This window comes from Geotrypetes seraphini, chromosome 1, assembly GCF_902459505.1.
Source record: "Geotrypetes seraphini chromosome 1, aGeoSer1.1, whole genome shotgun sequence".
Classification (NCBI taxonomy): domain Eukaryota; kingdom Metazoa; phylum Chordata; class Amphibia; order Gymnophiona; family Dermophiidae; genus Geotrypetes; species Geotrypetes seraphini.
The window spans coordinates 433855560-433883429 of NC_047084.1; the positions used below are offsets into that span (position 1 = coordinate 433855560).

The following is a 27870-nucleotide window of genomic DNA, read 5'->3' on the forward strand; positions in this document are numbered from 1 at the left end:
CCCTCTGTCCTCTGGCTCCACTCTGCAGCTCAAATTCTCCAGTAAGGTCCTGGGCGTCATCATTGACTCTACACTGTCCTTCAATGATCACCTCAACTCCCTGGCAAAAAAAATGCTACTTCAGCCTACACATGCTGAGGAAAGTAAAATCCTGTTTCCACCAAAAACATTTTGCCGTTCTCGTCCAATCCATCATCCTCTCCAGACTGGACTACTGCAATTCTATCTTCATAAGCCTAACAAAGAAAAACCTCCTCAGACTCCAACGGATCCAAAACGCTGCGGCCAAGCTTATCTTTGCAAAAAGTAAATTCGATCACGTCTCACCGCTCCTTTCCAAGCTTCATTGGCTCCCGATAACTTCCAGAGTTCATTTCAAATGCATCTGCCTAACCTTCAAGATCCTCCACGGCATCCTTCCTCCATTAATCCCACTTTCTTGGAATTCCTCAAATCTTAATACCACCAGACCTACCCAAAAATCAAAATTATCCTTCCCCTCATTAAAAGGCATTTCCCACCCAGGAAAACTGGGGACTTCCCTCTCCTTCAGACTCATCGAGCTTTGGAACAACCTTATCTCCCCCCTTCGAAACCTAAGTGCTCTCCAACTCTTCCGTAAACAGCTAAAAACCTGGCTTTTCTCTAAAACCTAACACTCCCCCCTCTTCTGACATCCAAGTCCTCTAATATTCTCCTCTCCTCTGATCATCATCTAGCCCTTCCTTGGAGTTCCTTTCTCATCACAATTCCTGTAAACCGTGCCGAGCTCCACAACTATGGAGATGGTGCGGTATACAAACCCAAGATTTAGTTTAGTTTAGTTTAGGGTGCACTTGAAATGAGGGTAGTTAGACATTTATTCCATTTGCCAGCTTGGAATGACAGTGTTCTATCAAGGAATCTCTTGTAGACACAGCCCTTCAGGAATGTGAAGGCAAACAGATAAGCACTACGTGTGCAAGTGGTGCCTGGAAACACAAAATGGCGTGACAAGTAAATCGGGGATGAACCCATTAAGGTTTTGAAGCAAAGACAGGCGAACTTGAAGATGACCCTTGCCTCCATTAGCAACCAGTGAAATTTTCTGTAGAACGGGCTTAACATGATCCAACTTTTTGAGACCATAAATGAGACGGACAGCAGTATTCTGAATGATTCTCAGGCATTTGATGGTTTTCTTGAAGGATCCCAAATATATGATATTGCAGTAGTCTAAGGTGCTTAAGATTAGAGACTAAACCAGCAATCAAAAGAAGAGGAAGTCAAAGTAGTGTTTGATGGTATGGAGCATTAGTATGGTACCTGAGCATTGATATGGTCTTCGAAAGTCAGGCATCGGTCCAGGATGACTCCAAAGATTTTAATGTCGGAATTGATTGGGTAAGTTAGCCCGTTTAATTTCATAGAGGTATTTGTTAGTTTGGGGTTGGGACTTGCGAGGAAAAGCTTAGTTTTTTCTAGGTTTAATTTTAGTTTGAATTGTGTAGTCCATTGTTCTACCATAGTGAGAACAGATGAGGTGAGTTGTTCAGTCTCTTGTGTCAGTGAGGTTATGGGGATGATAATTATAATGTCATCTGCATATATGTATGATTTCAATTTTAAGTCGGATAACATGTGTCCCAGTGATGCCATGTAGATGTTGAACAGAGAAGGAGAGAGAGGGGAGCCCTGTGAACTCTACAGGGGTTACTCCGAGAATGGGAAAAGGTTCCATCGCTGTGGACCTGGTAGGTGCGTTTTTTTAGGAAGCCTGTGAACCAGGTTTGTACCTGTCCTGAAATGCCAATAGAATCGAGGCATCTGATCAGAATGTCATGGTCGACAAGGTCAAACGCACTGCTTAAGTCAAACTGAAGTACCAGTGCGCTTTTTCCCAGTTAACGATGCTAAGACAGTTTCCGTACTGTAGTTTGTACAAAATCCTGACGGAGTCGTGTAGAATGTTAAACTTCTCTAGGTATGTCATGAGGTCAAGATTAACTAGACCTTTCATTAGTTTGAGGAAGAGAGGTATGTTGGCAATGGGTCTGTAATTGGCGGCCGAAGAGACTGGTTCTTTGGGGTTTTTGATAACTGGAGTCACAAGAATGTGGCCGAGTTCCAGTGGAAAGTAGCCAGTGGACAAGCAAAGAGAGATCCAATTGAAAAGTTCAGCTTTGAATGGGAAGGGGGCTGTTTTCATGATAGTCAGTGGACAGTTATCTAGCAGGCAGTTGGATTTAGCATATTTAGAGTAGAGCTTGAGGAATTGGTTCCAATCTGGGTTTTTGAAATGGTTCCAGATCATGTCAGCAGTTGAGCCTTCGTTTTCTAGAGCAGGTGGATTGATTGATGGGTCTGTGCTTGTAGCTGCGAGAGACGTTTTCAAATTACGAATTTTTGTGGAGAAGTAGTTGGCTAGGTTTGCAGCAGAGGGTGGGAGATCTGAGTGGGAACGTTTATGTAGATCGACATCAAATAAGGAATTGACTATTCTGAAGAGTTCTTTGCTATTCAGCGAAGGAGAATTGATTGTTTGGGAGTAATGTTTGCAGCGCTTTTCTTTAATCATTCTTTTGTACTCTAACTTTTAGTCACCAAGTGTATCTGTCATTATCTTTTCCTGATTTGCACCATATTATTTCTAATTTGCGTACTTCTCGTTTTAATGCTGATAGGTCGGCATCATACCAGCTGGCTGATAAACGGTGTCATTTCTTACATACTTTCAATGGTGCAATGTCGTTTAGAACCTGATTGCTGAAATTTTTCCATCATAGGATGAAATTTGGGTCTAAGTCGGGGATGGATATTAAGTTATAATGTGACCAAAATCTACTGGGTTTAGTTGTCCTCTTGTCCATATTATTTTCTCTTTGTAATTGATCCTTGGTTGCCTTTTGGTTTGTTTTTTGAGCCAGTATAGTTGAAAATTACATAGAAGGTGGTCTGACCAGGGGGTGTTGGCCCAGGTTTCACCTTTAAGACTTATACTGGGGGTAGTTGGGGCATTGGAAAGAAATGTGATCAAGTCTAAGTGGTGACCTTTCCTGTGGGTTTTTGTCGGAGGTGGTTTGGAAAAGCCTAGAGATATGAGAAAGGAAAGTAGATCTGCAACTTTGGAATTCTCTTCCAGCTCAAAGTGTAGATTGACATCGCCGGCAAGAAGATTGTAGCCACTGGCTACCGAGTTTGTGAGGAGGAATTCATAGAGATCTTCTTTTGCTAGGTTCCATTTGTTAGGGGGTGTAGAATACTGTAATGATCAGATTATCTTTACAGTCTTGTTTGGATAGTTTGCAGGTGAGAATTTCCAGGTCACTGGTTAGTTTAGAGTCAAGAGTTTGAAACTGGAAGTGATCTCAGAGGATTATTGTTAAACCACCTCCTCTCTTTGAGTTTCTTGATAGAAGAATAATTTTGTAATTTAAAGGCAGTAAGTCACCTATAATAATAATAATAATAATAACTTTATTCTTATATACCGCCAACAATCTTGCGACTTCTAGGCGGTTTACAATGAAGAGAAACTGTACAGACAGCGAATTACAGAGTATAGCATTGAACATCTAGTGATAGTAACAGGAGAGTTACAGGGTCTGTGTATTACACGGTTTCACAATGAGTAGCATTATACAGTCGACGATATTCAGAGCATAAGTAGAAGAGAAAGGAGATTGCGCTTTGAGTTACAAGACTGTGAAGGTGAAAAAGATAACATAAGATGTTGATGAGAAGTAAGTTGTTAACTTGGTACATTTGAACGAAGGACAGGCACCAGTGGGAAAAACTGGTAACAATTAAAGATAGAAATTTTGGCAGAAGAGGGTAGACGGACTCCTTGGGATGGGAGGAAGCTCCGATTTTAGGGGAGAAGTCTGGTTAGGTTATAAATTTCTTAAACAAGGTGGTTTTTAGTTCTTTCCTAAAGATACTACATGACTCTCTGGCGGCATCAGTAAAGTAGCCTGTCCAAGTTTGCAGTCTACCTGCTTGGAATTTGAATGTTCTATCAAAGAAGGTGCGATATCTACAGCCTATGATATTTGTGTAGGTAAAGAGGTTACGGTTTCTGGTAGGCCTAATAGAGGAGTGGAATTCGAAGTGAGGTAGTAGGTAGCTGGGGGCCAGTCCCCAGATTAGTTTATAGCAGAGGCAGGATAATTTGAATAGAATTCGTGCTTCAATTGGTAACCAATGAAGGAGTTTGTAGAATGGACTAACATGATCGCTCTTCTTTAGTCCGAATATTAGACGGATGGCCGTATTTTGAACTATTTTCAGTTTTCTCACATTTTTTTAGATATTCCCAAGTAGACAATGTTACAGTAGTCCAGGGTGGATAAAATCAGTGATTGTACCAATATTCTGAAGGATAGCGGGTCGAAGTATTTTTTTATGGTTTTCAGTTTCCAAAGGATGAAGAAGCATTTTTTAGTCACCGAGTTTATGTGCTCGGTCAGGGTCAGGTGGGTATCCAGGGTGACTCCCAGTATTTTTATGGTTTTTAGTATTGGGTGATCATGGCCGTTTACATATATTGTAGTTGCGGAGATTTTCTCGTTTGGGCTAGCAAGGAAAATCTTTGTCTTTTCTGAGTTTAATTTCAGTTTGAAGTTTAAAGTCCATTTTTCTATTTCAAGCATGATGGAGGAGATATGTTTTGAGTTGGTTGAGGTCACATTTGTTATTGGTATTAGTATGGAGATGTCGTCTGCGTATATATAATAAGTTAGGTTAAGCTTTTGTAAAAGGTGGCCTAGAGAAGAGATGTATATATTGAACAAGGTTGGAGATAGGGGGGATCCTTGTGGGACTCCCGAGGGGCTTTTCCAGGGTTCAGAGTAATTTCCTTCATGGACCACTTGATAAGATCGTTTGGTTAGGAAACCTTGGAACCAGGTCCACACTCTTCCTGAAATTCCCATTTCGTCGAGGCATCTAAGCATAGTTTCGTGGTCCACGAGATCGAAGGCACTGCTGAAGTCTATCTGTAGGATCAAGGCGCTGGAACCTTGATTGAAAAGGTCATATAGGTGGTTAAGGAGAGAGCCTAGGACTGTCTCGGTACTGAATCCTTTTCTGAATCCAGATTGGTGGTCATTTAGGAGAGAGTACTTATCTAAGTGATTTACTAATTCCAAGTTGACCAGCCCTTCCAGCATTTTGGTGAAAAAGGGGGTGCTCGCTATGGGTCTGTAGTTGGACGCCAGTGTGAGCGAGATCTTCTGGTCTTTGGGTATGGGTGTGATTAGGATGTGTCCCATATTTTCCAGGTAGGTTCCGTTTTTGAGAGAGTAAGTTGCCCAGTTAAATAGGTCCCTCTTAAATTCTGGTATTGCATCTTGCATGATCTTAGACGGACATTCATCTAGTAGACAATTTGATTTGGAGTATTTGTTGAAGAGTGCAAGGAAGTTATTCCAATCTGGGGGCTCGAAGTGGTTCCAGCTCATATCGTCTTTGGATTCACTACTCTGCGTTTTGAGGTTGAATTCAAGATTGGGTGGAGGAGGGGGTATTGAGGCTCTGAGGTCGGTGATTTTTTTCCTAAAGTGGTTGGCTAGGGTGGAGACCTCTGGGATTTGATCGTGATGGTTCTGTAGTATCTGTGTGGTGTCTGTTATTTTGCTTACTAGTTTGAATAGTTCTCTACTGTTTGTATTGGTTGTTCCTATTTTCTGTGCATAACAGTTATAATGCTTTTCTTTGATCCGATTCTTGTAATTTTTCATTTTTTGTTTCCATTTAATTTTATCTTCCACTTTGTCTGTTTTTTGCCATACTCTTTCCAGTTTTCTGAGATCTTGTTTGAGGGCTAATAATTCGGCGTCATACCATTCTTTTGATGCCCTTGTGATCTTTTTGTATGATTGAACAGGAGCTATTTGATTTAGTGTGTCTTTTGTGAATTTGTCCCATCTAGTGGGGAAGTCTTGCTCTTCCTCTATTTTGGGGTATAGTTCATAATGGGTCCAGAATTCTGTTGGATTGGTGATGTTTCTGCAGGTGACTGTTTTTTTCAAACTGGTTTTGTTTATATATATATATATATATATATATATATGATAGTGTCCTGATCGGAAATTAGCCATGTTTTGGTTAAGAGTAGGATGTCTAAGTGGGTTTCTACTAGCTAGCCTTTGATCAGTTGAGCTTTGTTCCTAACCGAGCGAATGTTCAGATATGCACCAGAAATAGTGTGATGTTCCGAAGGTGTTGAGGGCTCAGTATGTTGTAAGTTTTTTTAGGAGTCGTTTTCTTTTGTGCAATGGTCTAGAGGAGTGTCGGGTGGCATTGACCACGGAGACTGGGAAGGGACTTGATTCCATGTAGTCATGAAAGATACGAGAGGGGCGAAGTGATTTTTCAGGCCCAGTGATTCTGTCCCATGTGAAGTAGGTTGGGATTGGTTCAAATGCTAAGGCTCTAGAGATCCAATTTCTTGTGCCAAGTAGGTAGAAAAGGAGGAGGGCTATAAGCTTTCCTGTGAAGTCGGACATGTTGGCCCTGTGATTAAAAGAAAGAAATAAAAAGAATGGAGCTAGGTAACCTGCCGATCGATGGAAGTGCAGCAGGCTGTATTCTGTGAGGATAGGGGGACGAATTGGTTGCCCTACCCCTCACTGAGCTGGTGAGAAAGATGGTCACGTGTTGGGTCAGGGTTAGAAGAAAATTAGTGGAGCTGGTAGTTGGCTGACCCTGCAAGTACTGGTTGGAATTGACCAGTAATTATTGGAATTAACTAATTAATAGAATAACCAGACATTCAGAAACTTAGTATAGTTTAGAGATAGTTGGTTACATGCCAGTACAAAGTATGTTATCCAGACAAGTCAGTATTCGAGTTGTCCAGAATAACTAGAGGCATGCAACTGATTATCTGGAGTCATGCAAGTTATTAGAATATTATCGAGACATGCCGGTACTTGAGTTAGTCGGGCATGCAAATACTTAGCAGCTTGGCCAGTCAGAGCTTCGGGTGGAATCTTCAGAGCAGGAGGTAGGGCGTTTGAGATCGGTCGTCAGCAGTAGGCTCCCAAGCCCACTGATGGGCCATGTAGGGCAGGATCTGGTAGCTGGGTGGGAGGTGGCATGGTGTTGGGAGGCTTCTTTGCGCTCCGCTTGGTCTCTGCAAAGGAGTGTGCTAAGGCACGTGCCTTTGCTGTGCGCCGTTCAGCTGTTGTAGTTGAAGTGCTCCCGGCAGGTACTGGGGGGCAGAGCTCGCTCACACGCCCGGCCCAGCAGGAAGCAGGCAGCTGGGAGCTCTGGTGGGAGTCGGTCTCGATGGGAGCGAGGCAGGTCAGCGAAGGACGAATATGGCTCCTGCTGCTGTTGTAATTTAAGTGCTCCCGGCAGGTACTGGGGGACGGAGCACGCTCACACACCCGGCCCAGCAGGAAGAAGGCAGCCGGGAGCTCTGGTGGGAGTCGGTTTCAATGAGAGCGAGGCAGGGCAGCGAACTGTTGTAGTTTAAAGTGCTCCCAACAGGTATTGGGGGCGGAGCTCGCTCACACGCCCGGCCCAGCAGGAAGCAGGCAGCTGGGAGCTTTGGTGGGAGTCGGTCTCGATGGGAGCGAGGCAGGGCAGCAAAGGACGAAGATGTCTTATGTTGTAGTTTAAGTACCACAATGGGCAAAACAAATTGAACTATTTTGTGAGCCATTGAACCTATTTTAAAGAATATGATCTCACATATTTATAAATGTTATAAAAAAAATGGCAAAATGTCAGCGATGGTTTCTTAAGCACATATAAGCACATAAGCACTGCCTCTGCCGAGTCAGACCAGGGGTCCATCGTGCCCAGCAGTCCGCTCCCGCGGCGGCCCCCCCAGGTCCATGACCTGTAAGTGATCCTTTATCTAAACCTTTTATTCCCTAATCATTTAATATTCTGTATAGTAACCCTCTATCTATACCCTTCAATCCCCTTCTCCTTCAGGAAATCATCCAAACCCTTTTTGAAACCTAATATCGTACTCTGTCCTACCACCTCTTCTGGAAGCGCATTCCAGGTGTCCACCACCCTTTGAGTGAAGAAGAACTTCCTAGCATTTGTTCTGAATCTGTCTCCTTTCAATTTTTCTGATTGCCCTCTTGTTTTTGTTTTCCCCGCTAGTCTGAAGAATCTGTCCCTCTCCACCTTCTCTAAGCCTTTCGTGATCTTATAAGTCTCTATCATGTCCCCTCTAAGTCTCCGCTTTTCCAGGGAAAAGAGCCCTAGCTTCTCTAGCCTTTCAGCATATGAAAGGTTTTCCATGCCTTTTATCATCCTTGTTGCTCTTTTCTGGACCCTCTCGAGCATCGCCATATCCTTCTTAAGGTACGGCGACCAGTATTGGACGCAGTACTCCAGATGTGGGCGCACAATTGCCCGATACACTGGCAGTATAACTTCCTTCGTTCTCGTAGTGCTACCTTTTTTGATAATGCCCAACATTCTGTTCACCTTCTTTGAGGCCGCTGTGTATTGTGCCGTCGGCTTCATTGTTTTATCCACCAAAACTCCCAAGTCCTTTTCTAGGTTGCCTTCTCCCAGTACCATCCCTCCCATCATATAGTTATACATTGGGTTCCCTTTCCCTATGTGCAAGACTTTACATTTCTCTACATTGAAGCTCATCTGCCATTTATTTGCCCACTCAGTTTGTTCAGGTCCCTTTGTAGTTCTTTACATTCCTCAACAGTTCTAATCCTACTGGAGAGTTTTGTGTCGTCCGCAAATTTTATAACTTCGCACTTCGTCCCTGATTCCAGGACATTAATGAATATGTTGAACAGCAGCGGTCCCAGCACTGACCCCTGTTGGACACCACTCGTGACCCCTTTCCAGTCAGAGTAGTGTCCCTTTACTCCTACCCTCTGTTTCCTGTCCGCCAGCCAATTTTTGATTCATCTGTGCACGTCTCGTGGCTCCACAGTTTCCTTAGTAGGCGCTCATGGGGTACCTTGTCGAAGGCTTTTTGGAAGTCCAGATATATGATGTCTATGGGGTCACCTTTGTCCAATTGTTCGCTTATCCCCTCAAAGAAGTGCAGTAGGTTTGTTTGGCATGATCTTCCTTTACAGAAACCATGCTGGCTTGTTCTCATCAGTTTATTTTTTTCTATATGCTCGCACAATATTGTAGTCCTTATTTTCTTAAGAAATATAAGCCTACATACAGTACATTCAGTAGGGAGTGGGATACGTGGTTAACCTCTCTGGGAAGTCCTAGGTGAGATGGTGGCCCTAAAGGTGCCATTTCTTTTATCTCATCATGTTGCTGCGCATCTTTTGTACACTGTAACATTCTAATATAGATAAGGACCTAACAGCAAAACTCTTAAGTTACTAAAAATTGGTAGTGCATGTTAAGGTTTGGGAAAGAGATCAGCTTGCAACTGTTCTCTTAAGCTTCTGTGGCTGGTGTCATGATTGTTGCAGTTATCCAGGTCTCACTGCATCCGAGTAGCTAGAACCAAACATCATGGCTAAAATGTCAGTTCTACCTACTCAGACATGGTGAGACCCAGACAACTACAACAATTAACTTGTAATTATTTGTTGCCTGCTGGTTATTTTTTTTTTTTAAAGGTTAGAGGTATACAACACTTTGTTGCTTATATTAATGACTTTTAGATAATTTGTTTTAATTCTGTGGAGAATCTGGTCTCAAAGAACAAACTGAAGTAACATATTGTATGTTTATACAGTAAACTATACTAAAGGTACTTAAGAGCCTGTCTGTTTAATGCATATAGAGGGTGCAGCTGCTAAAGCCTTTCTATGAAATATAAAAGGCACTTAGCAATTTCCAGATAAGATCCTTGCAGAATGGCACCTGAAGGCAACTACCGGTACTTTCAAAGAGTGCTTTGTTCTACTATTCAGAAAGACCTGCCCCCCTGCTGTGAAAGGCAGTTTTAAACACAGTAATTCACCAAGATCTCTATCAGCAGTTCCATAGGAGGGCCAAGCAACTGAAACCAGGATAATTTTGTTCATAAGCAGATCTCTGAAACCTTTTAGAGCTTTTCAAACCGTCTGAAGCTCCAGAAGTTGATGTATATCGAAGCTTCCTGGGCAGACCAAATCCCCTGAGTGTGAAGCCTATCTTCAGGGGTCACTAGCCCAGATTGGATGAGTCCACAGTTATGACTTTGTGAGGTGGAAGAATTTGGAAAGGTAGTTCCAAGGTCAAATCAAAGCAAATAGTCCAAGAAAAAAAGAGAGTAAGCCAAATTGAGAGTGATGTGGATATCTTCTAGGCTCCACCTGGCTTGAGACTAAGAGAAGCTAGGATCCACTGACCTCTCAAATGGAGGGACACTATGGGAGTCACATTAACTGTCAAGCCAATGTGACTCAACAGCTTCAACATTTGCAAGCTGTGACCTGTTCCCTGCTGCAGACCTGAGTGGCAATGGCTATCAGAGAATCCATCTGAACCTGCAGGAGGTAGGCCCAAGCTTGTAACATGTCTAGTGTATATAGATTATAAGTGGGATTTAAGTGGTTGACCAGGAATCCTAGTAGCTCCTCTGCATGGACGCAAGAGCACCCTCCTTTGATGTGCTTTTGACCAGCCAATTGGCCAAGTAGAAAAACACATGCTCTCTCAGCCTACATAGCAACAATGTGACTATCACTAGACATTTGATGAAGACCCTGGGAACCAACGCTAGTAGGGTGTAGTTTTTCTCTGCAAGTATATTCTTGTGTTGAAAGTTGAAATAAGATAATCTGGAGGACATTTTCCCCAATGGAGCACATAACCGTAAGCAGACAATATGGAGAACCCACCAGTCAGAAGCTAAAAAGGTCCACATTTCTTGGAAAAATTTAGCCCCCCCTCATCAGTAGGCCATCCAGAATGACTTCTTGGATGGCAGCTATGTTCTCCTGGAACCAGTCATAAACTTATCCCCTCCTTTGACTGGGGAGCCAGTGGGTGATTCAAGGTGCACTAGGCATGCACATCTTGGGCGGAGTGGGTAGGAGTAAACCTATGCCTATGAGAGTAGTAGGTGCTCCTTAAAGGTCTAACCGAAAACTTCTGAGAAGAGGTGGTTTTAGAAGGAAGCTGCAGAGAGAGTGACTTGATAGTGTTAGTGTGTTTCTTAATGAGGCCCACAACTTCCTCTACCAAAAAGGTTATCTCCTTGGCACAGAATAGCCACCAACCTCTCTTGAACTGCTGGTTCAAAGTCTGAGACATGCAGTCATAAGAGTTTATGCATCCCACACCCAAGGCAAAGAGTTTAAACACAACATCAAACTGTCCTAGATAAATATGTCCTGCACTCCTGTTGTTGCAAAGCCAGCTAGTGAAGCTCTATAGGAGAGTGTTCACAAATTCTAGCACATTCTTAAAACTTAACAGTTTTTTAGAACAGAAAAGATAGTTCTCCCCTGTTGATTTTAAGATTTTAGTTTGTCATAATTATTATGTTTGTTTTAACTCATGCGGCATAGAAACATTTTAAATAAATAAATTTCACACCACGGACTTCAAGTACTGACTCATGTAGAGCTGGAAGGCCCGGATAAGGGAGACAAGCATATAGGTCTGTAACACCTTCATTCCAAAATAATCTAGAGTCTTGGCCTCCCTGCACGGGGGAACTGAGGCATGAGTCCTGGAAGCTCTGGCTATCTTGAGAGCAGATTTGACCACCATGGATTGGTGGGGCAACTTGGCCTTCTCAAATCCGTGAGCCTTTTGGATATGGATATGCAATATGTCAAATCGACTTTCTTAGAGACAACCTGAACGGAGAGCAATCTCTATATGAGGGGCCACTGAAAAGTTCTCAGCCCAGTCATTAAAGTTGGGGAAATCTCCATCGAGGGCTATACACTTAGACCAGGATTCTCAAAAACCCACATTAAAAGGCTAACGCAGCCGTTTTGATATTGAATTTTTAAAAATGAGACATTCTCCAAAAAACACTCATGTAAATCACTCGCTAAATTTGCATGTGCCCATCGCTGGTGCTAGCGATGGGCACATGCGCAGAAAAAACACGGAGAAACCCCCCCCCCCAACAAACACAACAGTGGAAGAGTGTTCAATCTCTCCCATCGCCAACCAACAAGCCCTCCCCCCACCACCAAGCAGCAAGATATGTTGATTCTCTCCCATCGCAAGCAACTCCCCCACTGCAACGGTGGTGACCCCCCTTGAAGCAAGAGAGATGCTGGTTCTCTCCCACTGCAAACAACCCCCCCAGCAGCAGAAACCCCCCTTACAGCGGGAGAGATGCCAATTCTCTCCCGCTGCAAACGAACCCCCATGCAGCGGTGGTAATGCCAATTGCGCAAACACCTTCCCCCCCTCCCCGCAGTGGGAGAGATGCCCACTCTCTCCCGTGCATTCAACACACCCCATTCCTCTGACGTCCCCCCTCTTACCTCCATGTAGATGTCTGACCGGAAGGAAGCGGATTCCCTGCAGCCAGCTGGTCTGCCACTTCAAAATGGGCCATCCCCTCCCTGACCTGAGGCTTTGATTGGCCCAGATGCCTCATAGGAAAGGACTTAAGCGTCTGGGCCAATCAGAGCCTTAGGCCCCTTCCCGGTGCATCCAGAAAGGGGCCTGAGGCTCCGATGGCCCAAGTTATATAAGGCCCATTTTGAAGTGGGAGGCCAGCTGGGTGGAGGGAATCTGCATCCCTCCAGTCAGAGATCTACATGGAGGTAATGGGGAGAGTCGGAGGCAGGGGGGTGTCGGAGGCGGGAGGTGTTGAATGCATGGGAGAGAGTGGGCATCTCTCCCACTGCAGGGAGGGTTTGTTTGCGGCGGGAGAAAATCAGCATCCCTGGACCAATCGCTTATTTTTGTCGCCAAAAGCTGACACTGCTTTTAGAAAATGGTTCAGCAATTTTTAAGAATCCACTGGAGGGCTCATTTCAATATTAAAGAGTCCATTTGCATGTCAGTGCCGAAGACTGCTAGAAATGTCGCTAAAGACAGAGATAATCCATTTAGATAATCTACCGCTAAAATGCGTGCAGGCTAAACCGTCAGAAAACAGTTTAGCGATGGCGTTAAAGTTTTGAGAATCTGGGCCTTAGTTCAGTAATTTTCCATTTTTTTCGTTCCATCGGAAAAATATGAAACAAAAAAGTGGAAAATCACCGGACAAAGTGTATAGCCTTCAGTGGAGACTGCCTCAACTTTGATGGATGAGAACTTTTCAGCAGCCCCTCGAATTGGGATTTTTTAATTATGTACAAGTAAAATGAAGTTAAGCAGCATATAAAATTTGTGGCTGATTGGAAAACAAAAACTAACCTTTTAGTCTAATCCACATAAAAACACCTATTAAACCTAACATATCCTTTTCTCAGTTATATCTGTTAGTATAAATTCAAAATTATGACATGGTATGTCATCACATTAAATAATCAATTAGAAAAAAAAGTCTGCAAAAACATTGGTTTAAAAAAAATCTTATTGGGGGATTAGTAAAAATTGAAAAACTAGTAGTAAAAGGATTTCTTTTTTTTGCATAGATATTCAAACAATGAGATGGCATGGCAATAATACCATAACAACAGTCCCTATATAACATTCCAGCAACAGCAGATGGTTAATTTCCATGCTGAAACCTTTTTAATGAACGTATAAGACTCAAATAACAAATGCTAATTTCTGGGATACAATTGATAATGCAAATTCCCCAATCTATTGCTAATGTTATAATTACAGACAACAACTTTAATTGCATACATGATCTTTCATTTGAAATATCCTCCAAGTACCAGTCACAGCCAGCACAGGCTATAAAAAAAGTTCTGATATCTCAATACTGATTTGGATCTTGCTAACATCTGTTAAATGGACTATCAAGAACAAAAGTACAAATTTCCCCACATTTCATTTTCTCAAATAAAAATATGAACATAAATATTCAGCATGTTTATTAACTAAAGGATTTTTGGAAGATTCTTTCCATGAAATACAGATTATCACAGAAGAACATACATACAAGCTAAATCAATGTTATACTGTAGAAGATTCAATACTAACCAAATATGAAATGAGAAATATCTTAAATACAGATGTCAAAATTTCTTCAACATATTTATTTAAAATCAAGTCAAATGAAAAATTGTTGCTGCTCACTTCTGTGCCTTACTCAATCCTGCTTACAAAGAAAGTTAGAGAATACACTTATCCCTCCATATTTACGGGGATTAGGATCAAAGACGGCCTGCGAATACCAAACAATCGCAAATAATTTTTTGCTATCATATTTGCGGGGTTTGTGGTATAGCCCTTGCAAATACCGTGAAATTGGGAATAGAACTTATCATTGGTATTCGCAATTGTTTTTTAAAAGGTTATATATTTCAGTTCTTCCATTATACTTTAGCAGTACAATTCAAGTACTGTACAGTATTATAGAACTGACCATGTACATATAATGTACTATAATCCAATTAGAGCATAGTTCTTATACAGTATAGTATAATATTCATATACAGTAATGTACTGTAATTCTTAATACTGCCTTGTTAAGCATATTACAGTATTGTAACAAATACCGATCTCTTATTCAGGTGGTGTCTTCAGCCTCATCGTCCTGTGCAGTGCAGGAGGAGGAGACAGAGAGGATAAGTGAGTACCAGGTGCCTCCTCAGACAGTGGAATTGGATCTTCGGTGTCTTTAGCCTCATCATCCTATACATGTTCAGTATACGGTGCAGGAGGAGGAAGAGAGAAAGGTGGCTGATGTGGAAGAGGTGGATGGAGAGGCAGGGACTCTTGGTATCTTCCGGAAATACATTGTGATTTCAGTCTGGCTCTTTTGCTTCTTCATTTCTTTAGATATATTCATGTATGTAGACATTGCTGCTTCTACTAACTCCTTCACCTTCAAGACACGTATCATGGATGAGTCGATGTCATAAAAAAGTGCATCACACAATAGAAAGGAAAATATCACAACCCCATATGCAAAATATAGAATCAAAAAAAGGGATGGGGAAGGGACACAAATCAACCCACTGTAAGGAAAATCAATTTATTATAACATCAATCTATATATATAAAATCGGAGGTATGTATGTGTGTATGTATGTGTGTGTGTATGTGCCGCGATCACGCAAAAACGGCTTGACCGATTTGAACGAAACTTGGTATGCAGATCCCTCACTACCTGGGGTGATATGTTCTGGGGGTCTCGCGGCCCACCTGCACACGTGGGCGGAGCTACAAACAGAAAATCAGATTTCACCCATTCATGTCAATGGAAAAAATGGAAAAAGCTGCCATTCTCACAGTAATTCAAAAACGGCTTGACCGATTTGAACGAAACTTGGTATGCAGATCCCTCACTACCTGGGGTGATATGTTCTGGGGGTCTCACGGCCCACCTGCACACGTGGGCGGAGCTACAAACAGAAAATCAGATTTCACCCATTCATGTCAATGGAAAAAATGGAAAAAGCTGCCATTCTCACAGTAATTCAAAAACGGCTTGACCGATTTGAACGAAACTTGGTATGCAGATCCCTCACTACCTGGGGTGATATGTTCTGGGGGTCTCACGGCCCACCTGCACACGTGGGCGGAGCTACAAACAGAAAATCAGATTTCACCCATTCATGTCAATGGAAAAAATGGAAAAAGCTGCCATTCTCACAGTAATTCAAAAACGGCTTGACCGATTTGAACGAAACTTGGTATGCAGATCCCTCACTACCTGGGGTGATATGTTCTGGGGGTCTCGCGGCCCACAACTCTATGTTGCTTGCTCAAGGGTGGGTTCACCCAAGAATTTATATGTTCTTGCTCCTGGAGGTGAAACTAAAAATGTTGTTTATAATCACGTTTTGCGTTAGTTGTATTGTATTCATTTCTCATTATAATTTGAATATTGTACTTTTTATTAAGCTGTAAAAAAATAATTTCATTCACCACTATAAAGTATCTTTATTTGAATCCTTTTACAGTGTTATTGCTATAATTAAATACCCGTGCAACGCCGGGGCATCAGCTAGTAGTACTATATATACAACATATACATAGAATGAGGCAGGCATAAAAATCCTTTTTTGAAAAATATATGCCTGCCTCATTCTATGTATATGTTGGATATATACTATTGATGTTTCAATAAATTGATTGTCCTTACTGTGGGTTGATTTGTGTCCCTTCCCCATTCCTTTTTTTTTTTTATTTTTATAAATCTTTATTCATTTTTGATTCTTACAACAAGTGAATTACAAGAATATTTGATATTACAATATTACAAGAATATTTGATTGTAAATACAAGTGATATGTGAAAATTGTTTTTATTATGTATAATTCACTTGTTGTAAGAATCCTTTTTTTGGTCTCATAAAAAAAGTGCATGACAGCACTAAACCTGCGTAGACCCTCTGTAATATTGTCCTGTGAAAACTTGTCTTCTAGGACTTCTTCTTCTCCATCCTCTTCTTCATCTGGTATTGCCTCTCTTTCGGGAACAGAGAGGTCAATTAGGTCATCTTCTGGTAATTCGTTGGCTCTGGTGTCTATTAAGTCTTGAATATCCCCCAGATTCATATCTTGAAAGCCTTCCCCACCCACCTTCTTTGCCAAGTCCACAATGTCTTTCATAATTTGTTTGGCTCTGTAGCAACAAAAGTGAACTCCTTTACACATTCAGGCCAAAGATTCTTCCATCACAAGTTCACTGTCTCTAGCTTGACAGCTTTCAGTGCTCTCTCAACAACATTAAAGGTTAAAAAATAACATTATGGTTAAAAAAACAAACAAAACCAAATCCTGCCTTCAGTAATTTTTACCAATTTGTGAACTTTTACTTTCACTATGTTTTCACCAAAAGGTCTGTATTATTTTAAACTATTGTCAGGGACCTGATCCCAGATTTCCACATCTCCCTTCACAAGCAAAGTTCCCCAAATATGACCACAGAAACCAGAAATGAACTTAAATAATCAAATTAGTTTATTGGAAGAATTAATTGAATAATTACAAGAATGAATTGAACTAGTGCAGCTGTTTAATATTTAAACTGGAGGCAAACAAATGAATTTCAAAGTCTAATCACATTTTAGAACTTAACCTAAATCAGCTAGCCTTTACTCTATGTACTCCTAATAAAAGGACAAACTAGTTCCTCAATAATTATAACTATAGTCTTTAAATTGGATCAAAGAAATATATAAATATATTACTCCAGAGTGTCTCTCTCTGGTAAAGCCACTTGCCCTGTAGAGGAAGGGAAACAAAATGCAGCAGCAGCCCTCCAATTCCTCTTGGAATAGTCTTTTATCCATAAAATTTACACCATGTGACCATTTGGAAAGTCCCAAAATTTCATGCATACGTGGTTTAGGGCAAATATCTTCTTTGCACAACTTCTCTAAGGAGGGCAAATACACAACACCAGCCACTCTTCATTGGCTAGTTTATGCTATACCCCTTCTCCTTAGTATACAATTGGTGGATACATGATCATAACAATCTTCTTTACCCAGAACCTCTTGCAGGCCTAGGTCACCTTGCTCTTTCACATCCAGGCATGTCATGGCACTGATAGTATGTCCTTTGCATGATCATCCATATTTGGGTCCAACTTAAACATTTCCATTTTAAAGTTAGCATCTGTCTCACTAATCCTGTTATCCCAATTCATAAAGAAAAAATAATGATATACTTAGTTCCTTACAATGGCATTGGGGATAGTGAAGTCTTTCTACATTTTCAAGATGTTCTCCATGTTGGTGTCTTCTTCCATTGCATGGACAATCCTCTCCATTGGATACCATGTGTAGTGTGACCTTATAATCACCCCTGGTTGAAAGGCTGAATGAGAGATGCTGTGTTAGGGGGGCATGTAGACAACCTCAATGCCCTTAGTGTGGAATTAATGTGGTTCTGGGTGTCCGGGACATTATCCAATAGCAGCAGAACCTTGAATTTCCTTCCCTTACTGGAAAGGTATTTTCTTAGTTCAGGATGAAACCACTCAAAGAACATTGCTCTCATTGTCTAAGCCTTGTTGTTGTGCATCTAGTAAACAGGAAGCTAGAACTTATCTTTTCCCTTCAAGGCTCGGGGGCTTTATAAATCAGTGTAGGTCAGGGATCTCAAAGTCCCTCCTTGAGGGCCGCAATCCAGTCAGGTTTTCAGGATTTCCCCAATGAATATGCATTGAAAGCAGTGTATGCACATAGATCTCATGCATATTCATTGGGAAAATTCTGAAAACCCGACTGGATTGCGGCCCTCAATAAGGGAATTTGAGAACCCTGGTGTAGGCTTTATTATATGGCCTACTGCATTTGCACAAAGCAGCATGGTTAGTCTATCTCAGTGTTTTTCAACTTCGTCAAACCAAGTGCCCCCTAAGTCTAACAAATATCAACCGAGTACCCCACCCCAGACCCACCCAGGCTCCGTCACAGATTCCATCCCCATAATAATAATGCTAATTTTAATGCAATTTCTTCCATCCATTTTTCATATACACAAAATGTAATCTTATCAATACATAATAGTAACCACAAAATTAAAAAAGTACACTGTATGCAGAGAAAATATTAATTATCATTTATATTCGGGGGTTTTCTTCAAAGAAGTCAAAGCAGATGACTTTAAATTATGCAATGTCATCTCAGTAACAACTATAGAAAATCAGAAAAATATAGTGCACAATATCGTTAGCAGATATAAAATTCTCAAAACGGACACATTTCAATCACTAAATTGACAATAAAATCAGTTTTCCTACCTTTGTTTGGCGATTTCAAGAGTCTGTTTGCACTTCCTTCTGACTGTGCATCCAATATTTCTTTCTTTCCGCTTCCTGCACACTTCCTTTCCTCTGGACCTCATTCCCTTCCCCAAAAATCTCTTTCTGTCCCTCCATGAGTCCAACTTTTCTTCCTCTCTCCTCCACCCCTATTGGTAACATGTCTCCCTCACTCTCTCTCACTGTCCATCTGTCTTGAGAGATCCAGGCATCTCTCCCACCCCCTCTACTGCCATATCCAACATTTCTCCATCTCTCATCCCCTGGATCATGTGTAGCATTTTTCACCACTGCCCACCAGCCCCATGCCAATTTCTCCTTCTATCACCCCTCTCCAGCACAATGCCACATCTCTCCCTCCATCACTATGTACAACATTCCCCCCTTGCATTCTTCCTCCCCCTCCCACTTCAATATGTCACTCTGTTCTCTCGCCACCACCATATCCAACATTTCTCCCTGTTATCCTTCTATTCCCCATACATCTCTACCTCACTCCTCTCTCCCTCTATGCCCAATTTTCCTCTTTCTTCCTTTCACCATTTGCACCATCTCTTTCCCTCTCACTCACGCTCAACAATTCTCCCTTTCCATTCCCTCCTTCCTACGTCCCAAGTTAGGGCCCCTTTCCTTCCTCCCTCCCTTCTGTATCCCATGTTCATGCCACCTCCCTTCCTTCCGAGTCGAGTTTGTGCCCCCTCCCTACCTTCCAACCGTTGTCCCAGAATCATGCCCCTCCAATGCCCCAAAGCGCTCCTTCCCCCTCCCTCCTTTCTGCCTTTGTCCTGGAAAGATCATGTCCCCTCACTTGTTCAAGCTACACTCGCTCCATCTGCCTTCAGCGACTTCTTGGGAGGATGCGCAAGCAGCAATTCACACGATGTACAAGCTAACCCACAAGATTTCCCTCCGACGTCAATTCTGATGTCAGAGAGGCTTCTGGGTCAGCTACATGCAGAATGTGAACCGATGCCGACTGTGTGCGCCTTTAACAAGTCGCTGAAGGCAGAAGGAGCAAGTGTGGCAAGGAGATAACTAGGAACCTGACCCGGAAGGCTTTCTTCTGAGGACATCTTTGATATCAGAGGGAAGCCTTGTGGGTGGTTTTAGGAGGGAGGGAAGAGGGGCAGGCAGGGATCCCAGCAGTTGCTTCAGCGGGTGGAGCGGGCAGCAAGGAGGGATCCCTGGCAGCGGAAGTGCGGATTCAACAGAAGGGCAGGAAATATTTTCTGCGGCAGCCATGCCACAAACCCCCAACAAGCGGCCCACGTGTACCGTGTATTGAGAAACATTGATCTATTCCATGCAGCCTTGAAGCCTGGTCTTGCTTATCTTCTTTGTTAATGAAAGTCCTCTGTGGCAATCTCTTCCAAAATAGAGCAGTTTCATTGGCATTGAATGCCTACTCAGGTTCATATTCTCTCTTCAATAATTTCCTTAAAGGTGGCAGGGAATTCTCTAGCTGATTCTTGGTTAGCAGTTGCAGTGTCTCCTGTCACTTTCATATTACGTAATCTTATCAAACCATCCTTTACTGGTCTGAAAGTTTGTAGATTGTGACAATTCACCTTCCCTTTTTTTCAAGTTATCATACAAAGACTTTGCCTTTCCTCCTATCAACACAAGAGTCTACAGGAATTCTCCCACATAAATCCTGCACCCACATAAATGTTGCAGTTTCCACAAGACAGAGATTGCTATCTCATACAACATGAAATGTCTTCACACCTACCGGTGTAGCTGCAGCAAAGGCTTCACAGATTAGCTTTTCCTTCTTCTTTATGTACCTAACGGTAGATTCATTAATGCCGAGCCAACAGTGGAGGCTGACTTTACTCTACAAAACATATCCAATAATTCAACCTTTTCTGGTAAAGTCTTCATTTTTTTCCCCTCTTAGTAGCACTTTAAGTAGTAATAGGAGCCTTACACTTTGTAGTCATGCTGCAAATATGGAGGGAAACATGACCTGTTCCTGAAGGAGAGACAATACCTGATTCAGGTAGTGTGTATTTCTGGTGTAGTTGCAGCAAAACTCACATTCACACACTTCTCCAATGATGGAATTTGCTGAACTTTCTCTCTGCATCCTCTTAGCAACAACAGCAAGATTAATTAGGCACACAAGCTTTCCCACCTCCTTTAGTTTGCCCGACCACGCTGAAGTGCTGAACTTTTCTCTCTGAACACTTTTCTCCGAAACTACCATTTGCCCGACCACACTGAAAAAAAGTGCTGAACTTTCTCTCTGCACACTTTTCTCTGATGCTAATGTTTGCCCGACCACAATGAAAAAAAGTGCTGATCTTTCTCGGCACTCCAAGATGATGTCATGGGGGCAGAGTCAGCAAGCTAAAAACTGTGAATAATCTAAGTCACAAGTACTGAATCTGCAAATATAGAGGAAGAATTTAGCAAGAATAGCAATGAAAGAAAATTTTTTCCTGTATAACAAAAAATTTTACAAACAGAAAACAGGAGTAGCGATGGGGTCAGTGTTTGCTCCCTCAGTAGCCAATTTGTATGTGGCTGAGTTTGAGTCTGTTTGGATACAAAATTCTCCTTTTGAGATTTGCATTAGTAGATGGTTTAGATACATCGATGATGTACTAATGCTTTGGAGAGGTACAGAGGAGGATTTATACCGGTTTACAAAGTGGTTGAACAGTTGTGACTCGGAACAAATGACGTCAGCAGAAGGAATTTCAACATGACTACACTGACCGAGCAGTTTAAGATCCTGGGGAGGAAGCTGAAGCTGAGAACAGGGAAGATAGCCTTTTCAGAGATCCTGCCAGTACCAAGAGCAGATGCGAAGAGGCAGACCGAGCTGCAAGCAACAAATGGATGGCTGAGGCGATGGTGTGACGAGGAGGGTTTCCTCTTTGTACGGAACTGGTCAACCTTCCTGGGGAAAAACAAGCTCTATAGGAGAGACGGACTGCATTTGAGCACGGCTGGGACGAGGATGCTGGCACGTAACATCCAGACCTGCATAGACATGAATTTAAACTGATAACAAGGGGAAAGCCGATAGTCGATCTGACCTCGACACATCGGACCACAGTATCAAGCAAGGATACTGAAACAGAAAATGGCGATAGTGGACTAGAGACAAAATGGACACTTTATGGACATAAACCCAAAGATGCAGCACAGGGACCCGAGAGGCAACTAGAAATAAAGAGTAAGACAAGGAGGAAACAGCAGGACCCAGAGGGCTATCAAAGAACAAAAAAGCGGGCACAGGACGGGATAGACACACCACAGGAGGCAACACGTGAGGAGACCAGCAGGAGCAACAAATCAAGAGTAGATCCAAAAGAAAAGGTAACAAACAGGGACTTAAATTGCCTATATACAAATGCTAGGAGCCTAAGGACTAAAATGGGGGGAGCTAGAAGTTATAGCCGGAAATAAGGACATAGACATAATAGGAATCACAGAGACATGGTGGACAGAGGACAACAAATGGGATGTGGCCCTTCCAGGGTATAAACTCTACAGGAAGGACAGAGCACACAAAAAGGGGGGAGGAATAGCACTGTATATAAAGGACTCCATTCCCTCATCCAGAACAGAAACAACAATAAGGGCGGACAGTCTGGAGTCACTATGGGTTAAGCTGACAGGAGGGGAAGGAGCTGACATCAAATTGGGATTGCACTATCGCCCGCCAGGACAGTCAGAAGCAAACGACCTGGAACTGGAGGCCGAAATGAGGCAGGAGTGCAAAAGTGGAAGGGTGGTGGTTATGGGGGATTTCAACTATCCGGGAATAGACTGGGACATTGGGCACTCAAATTGCACAAGAGAAACTAAATTCCTAGAGGCGATAAGGGACTGTTTCATGGAGCAGCTGGTCACGGAACCAACGCGAGGAGATGCCACGCTAGACCTAATCCTCAACGGGCTAGAAGGACCCGCAAAGGAAGTGGTGGTAATAGCACCATTAGGGAACAGTGATCACAACATGATCCAGTACAAATTAAACATGGGAACATCAAAGGTGAAAAGAACCAAAACGACAGCACTCAACTTCAGAAAGGGAAACTACAAGGACATGAGGAAAATGGTAGGAAAAAAGCTCAACAGCAACTCAGGGAAGGTGAAGACCGTAAAGGAAGCCTGGACACTGCTTAAAGGCACAGTGCTTGAGGCACAAGACCTGTGCGTCCCAAGGTTTAGGAAAGGGTGCAAAAAAAATCGAACTAGAAACCCAGCATGGATAACATCTGCAGTTAAAAAGGCGATAAGTGACAAGAAATCATCCTTCAAGAAATGGAAAAAGGATCCAACAAAAGAAAACCAGGAAGAGCACAAAAGACACCAGAAAGAATGTCATCGAGAGGTCAGGAAGGCAAAGAGAGAATATGAGGAAAGACTGGCAGGAGAAGCAAGAAACTTCAAACCCTTCTTCAGGTATGTGAAAGGGAAACAACCAGACAGAGAGGAAGTGGGACCACTGGACGACGGAGACAGGAAAGGAGCGATAAAGGAGGAAAAAGAGATAGCTGAAAGGTTAAACAAATTTTTCACCAGAGAGGACACATCCAATATCCCAGAACCCGAGGCGATTATAAACGGGGAACACGACGAAAAGCTGGTAAAACTAGAGGTAAGCAAAGAGGATGTCCTCAGACAGATAGACAGACTAAAGAGCGACAAATCACCAGGCCCGGACGGCATCCACCCAAGGGTACTAAAAGAACTGAGAAACGAAATAGCAGAGACACTTCGCCAAATATGTAACCTCTCCCTAAAAACTGGGGAGATCCCAGAGGACTGGAAAATAGCAAATGTCACGCCCATCTTTAAGAAGGTGACCCGGGAAACTACAGGCCTGTGAGCTTGACCTCGGTTCCTGGAAAGATGCTGGAAGCAATGGTAAAGGACACAATCTGCGAACACATAGAAAACAATGGACAACTGAAGGCGAGCCAGCATGGCTTCTGCAAGGGAAGGTCATGCCTCACGAACTTGCTGTACTTCTTTGAGGGAATAAACAGTCAGATGGATAAGGGTGAATCCATAGACATCATTTACCTTGACTTCCAAAAAGCCTTCGACAAGGTACCACATGAACGGCTACTTAAAAAACTGTGGAACCACGGGGTGCAAGGGGATATCTACCGATGGATCAAACACTGGCTAGCGGGCAGGAAACAGAGGGTTGGAGTCAAGGGCCAATACTCAGATTGGCAATGGGTCACGAGCGGAGTTCCGCAGGGGTCGGTGCTGGGACCTCTACTATTCAATATATTTATTAACGATCTGGAAACGGGGACAAAATGTGAGGTTATCAAATTTGCTGATGACACCAAACTCTGCAGCAGGGTTAGAAACACGGAAGACTGTGAAGACCTACAAAAGGACCTAACGAGACTGGAAGACTGGGCAAAAAAGTGGCAAATGAGTTTTAACGTGGAGAAATGCAAGGTCATGCATGTAGGGAAAAAGAACCCGATGTTCAACTACAAAATGGGGGGAACACTGCTAGGGGTGAGTAACCTGGAAAGGGACTTGGGGGTGATGGTCGACTCATCACTGAAACCATCGGCGCAATGTGCGACAGCCTCAAAGAAAGCAAACAGAATGCTGGGCATCATCACCCGGACGAAGGAAGTCATCTTGCCGCTGTATCGCGCAATGGTGCGCCCGCACCTGAAGTACTGTGTTCAATACTGGTCGCCGTACCTCAAGAAGGACATGGCGGTACTCGAGGGAGTGCAGAGGAGGGCGACTAAGCTGATAAAAGGTATGGAAAATTTTCCATACGCTGACAGGTTAAAAATGCTGGGGCTGTTCTCCCTGGAGAAGAGGAGACTTAGAGGGGACATGATAGAAACCTTCAAAATCCTTAAGGGCATAGAGAGAGTAAATAAGGACAGATTCTTCAAACTGAGGGGAGCCACAAGCACTAGGGGTCACTCAGAGAAATTGAAAGGGGACAGGTTTAGAACAAATGCTAGAAAGTTCTTTTTTACGCAGAGGGTGGTGGACACATGGAACGCGCTTCCGGAGGAAGTGATAGGCCAGAACTCTGTACAGGGGTTCAAGAAGGGTTTGGATAGGTTCCTGGAGGATAAAGGGATAGAGGGGTACAGATAGAACTTGAGGTAGGTTATAAAAGTGGTCAGAAACCACTTCACAGGTCGCAGACCTGATGGGCCGCCGCGGGAGCGGACCGCTGGGCGAGATGGACCTCGGTCTGACCCAGTGGAGGCAACTTCTTATGTTCTTATGTTCTTATGACTCAAACTTAAAATTTACCATGCATTATTCAAGGAACCAGTTGGAATATTTAGACTTGAAGATTATTCAAGAAGAAGATCATTTTAATTTTGATGTCCACGTGAAATCCACAGACAGGAATACTTTTTTGAATTTTCTTAGCTGTCATCCAGACAGTCTAAGAAAGAATTTGCCGTTCTCTCAGTTCCTGCGTTTAAAACGTAATTGCTCTACAACAAAGAACTTTAAACATCAATCTCAAATTTTGATGCAAAAATTGGAAAGTCAAGGTTACCCCAAAAATATTATAAAGAAAGCTTTCAAATGAGCAAAATACTATCACAGGGATTGGTTACTGCAAGAAAAGGTTCACAGCAGGGACAGTCAAAAGATACATTGACTTGCGTATTAAAATATTCAACTCAAGGCAATGAGATAGCTAGTATTTTGAAAGACAATTGGAAGATCATTAAAACACATCCCATGTTTGAAGATTTGGATTTACGCATAGCATTTTCAAGGAATAAAAATTTATAGGACATTTTATCTCCTACTGTACACAACATGGACAATTATGATGACAGAAATGTGTTACCAGTTGGATTTTTTAAATGCATGCAGTATTTGCATGCAGTATTTTAAATGCATGCAGTATTTGCAACATTACTATATCGCAAAAAGAATTTATTAATCCAATTGATGGGAAAACATACTCCATCAAACACTTTCTGAAATGTTCCTCTGATCACATCATATATGTTATTTCCTGTCCGTGCAATAAATTTTACGTGGGGATGTCAACTAGACCTTTTAAAACGAGAATGATAGAACATAAATCAAATATCAAATGTGTAAAACCAAACGCTTCACTAGCAGAGCATTGTAGACAATTACAACACAAGCTTTCAGAACTCAGATGTTTTTGTATTGATAAGGAAACAACGAGCATCCGGAGTGATGATAGACAGAGAAGACTTCTCCAACGGGAGACATGTTGGATATTCAGACTAGGCACTTTGAAACCTAGAGGACTGAACACTACTATAGATGGGAGTTCATTTTTTTTGTTTTTTTTTGTTTATTTATCTTTTAGTTCATTCATTTTTTCAGTTTATTCAATTTCTTCAGTTTATTTGCGTATTTCATTTTTCAATAGTTTTTAATTCATATTCAGCATGAAGTTAATTAACATATTTCAACACCCTTGTTAGATAGATACGTGGCATTACAAATGGCTAGAGCCCCTTAGTAAAAGGACCCCACAAGTAGAAAATAAAAAAATATCTGATTTTTTAAAAAATGTTTCTTGTTTGCCAGTTTTCAAAGAAAATAGGCTTTAATGAGCAAATTGGGGATGTGTTTGTTTTTTTAAAGACGAGAACCTGCATATTACCAGCACAAGTTGTTGTCCTAAGTTTGTGTGGAAGTTATCAATACCAAGGCAGAACTTACCTGATTGCATAAGAGTTCAAGGACAAACCAGCTTCATGTTTCTCAGTTCTAAGGACTTGCATCTGCAAAAGCTTTCCAATACTTTTCACTAATCCTTGTATATTCCTTTAACAAAATAAATATTTGCATTTCATTAGATATATATTACATCAAATTATTCTGAGAGAAGCATTTATTGCTTAGTATAAATTCTATCAAGGTGACACAATGGCGGGGTACCTTTCCTCTAGTATGGGCGACAGGTCATATTACATACCTGGGTATATTGATTTCTTCAGATCCCACTCAATTGTACTCACTCAACATAGACCCTCTGATTCTAACAGTTCAAAAATTGAAGAATTGGAGGGTCTATCCACTATCTTTACTGGGTAAAATAGCATTGTATAACATGGTGCTGGTGCCTCAATGGCTCTATGTATTCCAAATGATCCCTGTTTTACTGTCTGCTCAGCATGATAAATTGCTTGGGAAGAGTTTACAAAAGTTTTTGTGGAATGGGAGGAGAGCTCGTTTATCCTTGTCTCATCTGGCCCGCCCTCGGGATCGAGGTGGATTTGGTCTCCGCAATCTTAGGTTGCTGTCTTGGGCGTGTCAGATGAGACATTTGAATGATTGGTTTTGAGGCACTGGACATTTTTCTGCCTCTGCTCAGGAACTTTTACTTTGTGCTCCTTACCATTTTAGTTATTTACTTTATGTTCCTACCTTACCAAAGACTTCCTCTGCACGGGATCTCTTCCTCATGCCTTTGAGACGTCTCTGGAAAGTACTGTGTCATCAACTTCGGATCACGTTCCAGGTGACTCCTTACTTACCTTTATGGGGCAACGGAGCATTCAAAGCGGGACTGGACCCAGTGTCATCTGAGGTGTGGACTTCATGCTCTAATCAATATGTGTTTCAACTGGTTCATTCCTCGGGTTCTCTGAAAACGTTTGAGGAACTTCAATGCGACCATGGTTGGAGGCCCACAGACTGGCTTTCTTACCTTCAGCTTTCTTCTTATGTGAACTCCTTGCCGCGTGCTTCCCTCACTGATCGTTGTATGGAATCCCTCTCTGAGGCGTTGAGTTTATTGGCTCAGGTACCAATTCCTTTGCGATTTCATCATCGTCACCTTCAGGAACAGTTGGGTGAACCATCTTATGACTCTAAAGCTTTCCGATGGACTCAGGACTTTCCTTGTGAGGTGACTGCTTCTATGATCCGCAGGGGGACCTTTCGTGCGGCCCGGGTGACTCATAATGTGCTTTTGTTTGAACTCAATTACAAATTTCTGCACAGACTCTACAGGTCTACTTCCTACCAATTTCGTGCTAAAATGTGCACGTCTGACCAATGTCTCAAATGTCTCCAATCACCCTCTACTTTGGGTCACCAGTTCTGGTCTTGTACCAGGATTACTGCCTTTTGGCATCAGCTCATCGTGCATATTCA

The 27870-nt window shown here is 42.3% G+C and overlaps 1 protein-coding gene across 3 annotated transcripts in view; it reads right to left on the minus strand.

The window, feature by feature from the left end:
* FOCAD (focadhesin) overlaps positions 1 to 27870 on the minus strand; it is a 471722-nt gene that overhangs the window by 379610 nt on the left and 64242 nt on the right. For 2 of the 3 annotated variants that reach the window (XM_033919495.1, XM_033919513.1), the window contains exon 5: positions 26431 to 26535. The exons of the other annotated variant lie outside the window; for it this stretch is intronic. In XM_033919495.1, the coding sequence (XP_033775386.1) occupies positions 26431 to 26535 (105 nt within the window). The remainder of the gene's footprint in view (positions 1 to 26430; positions 26536 to 27870) is intronic. 3 annotated transcript variants of the gene reach the window in all.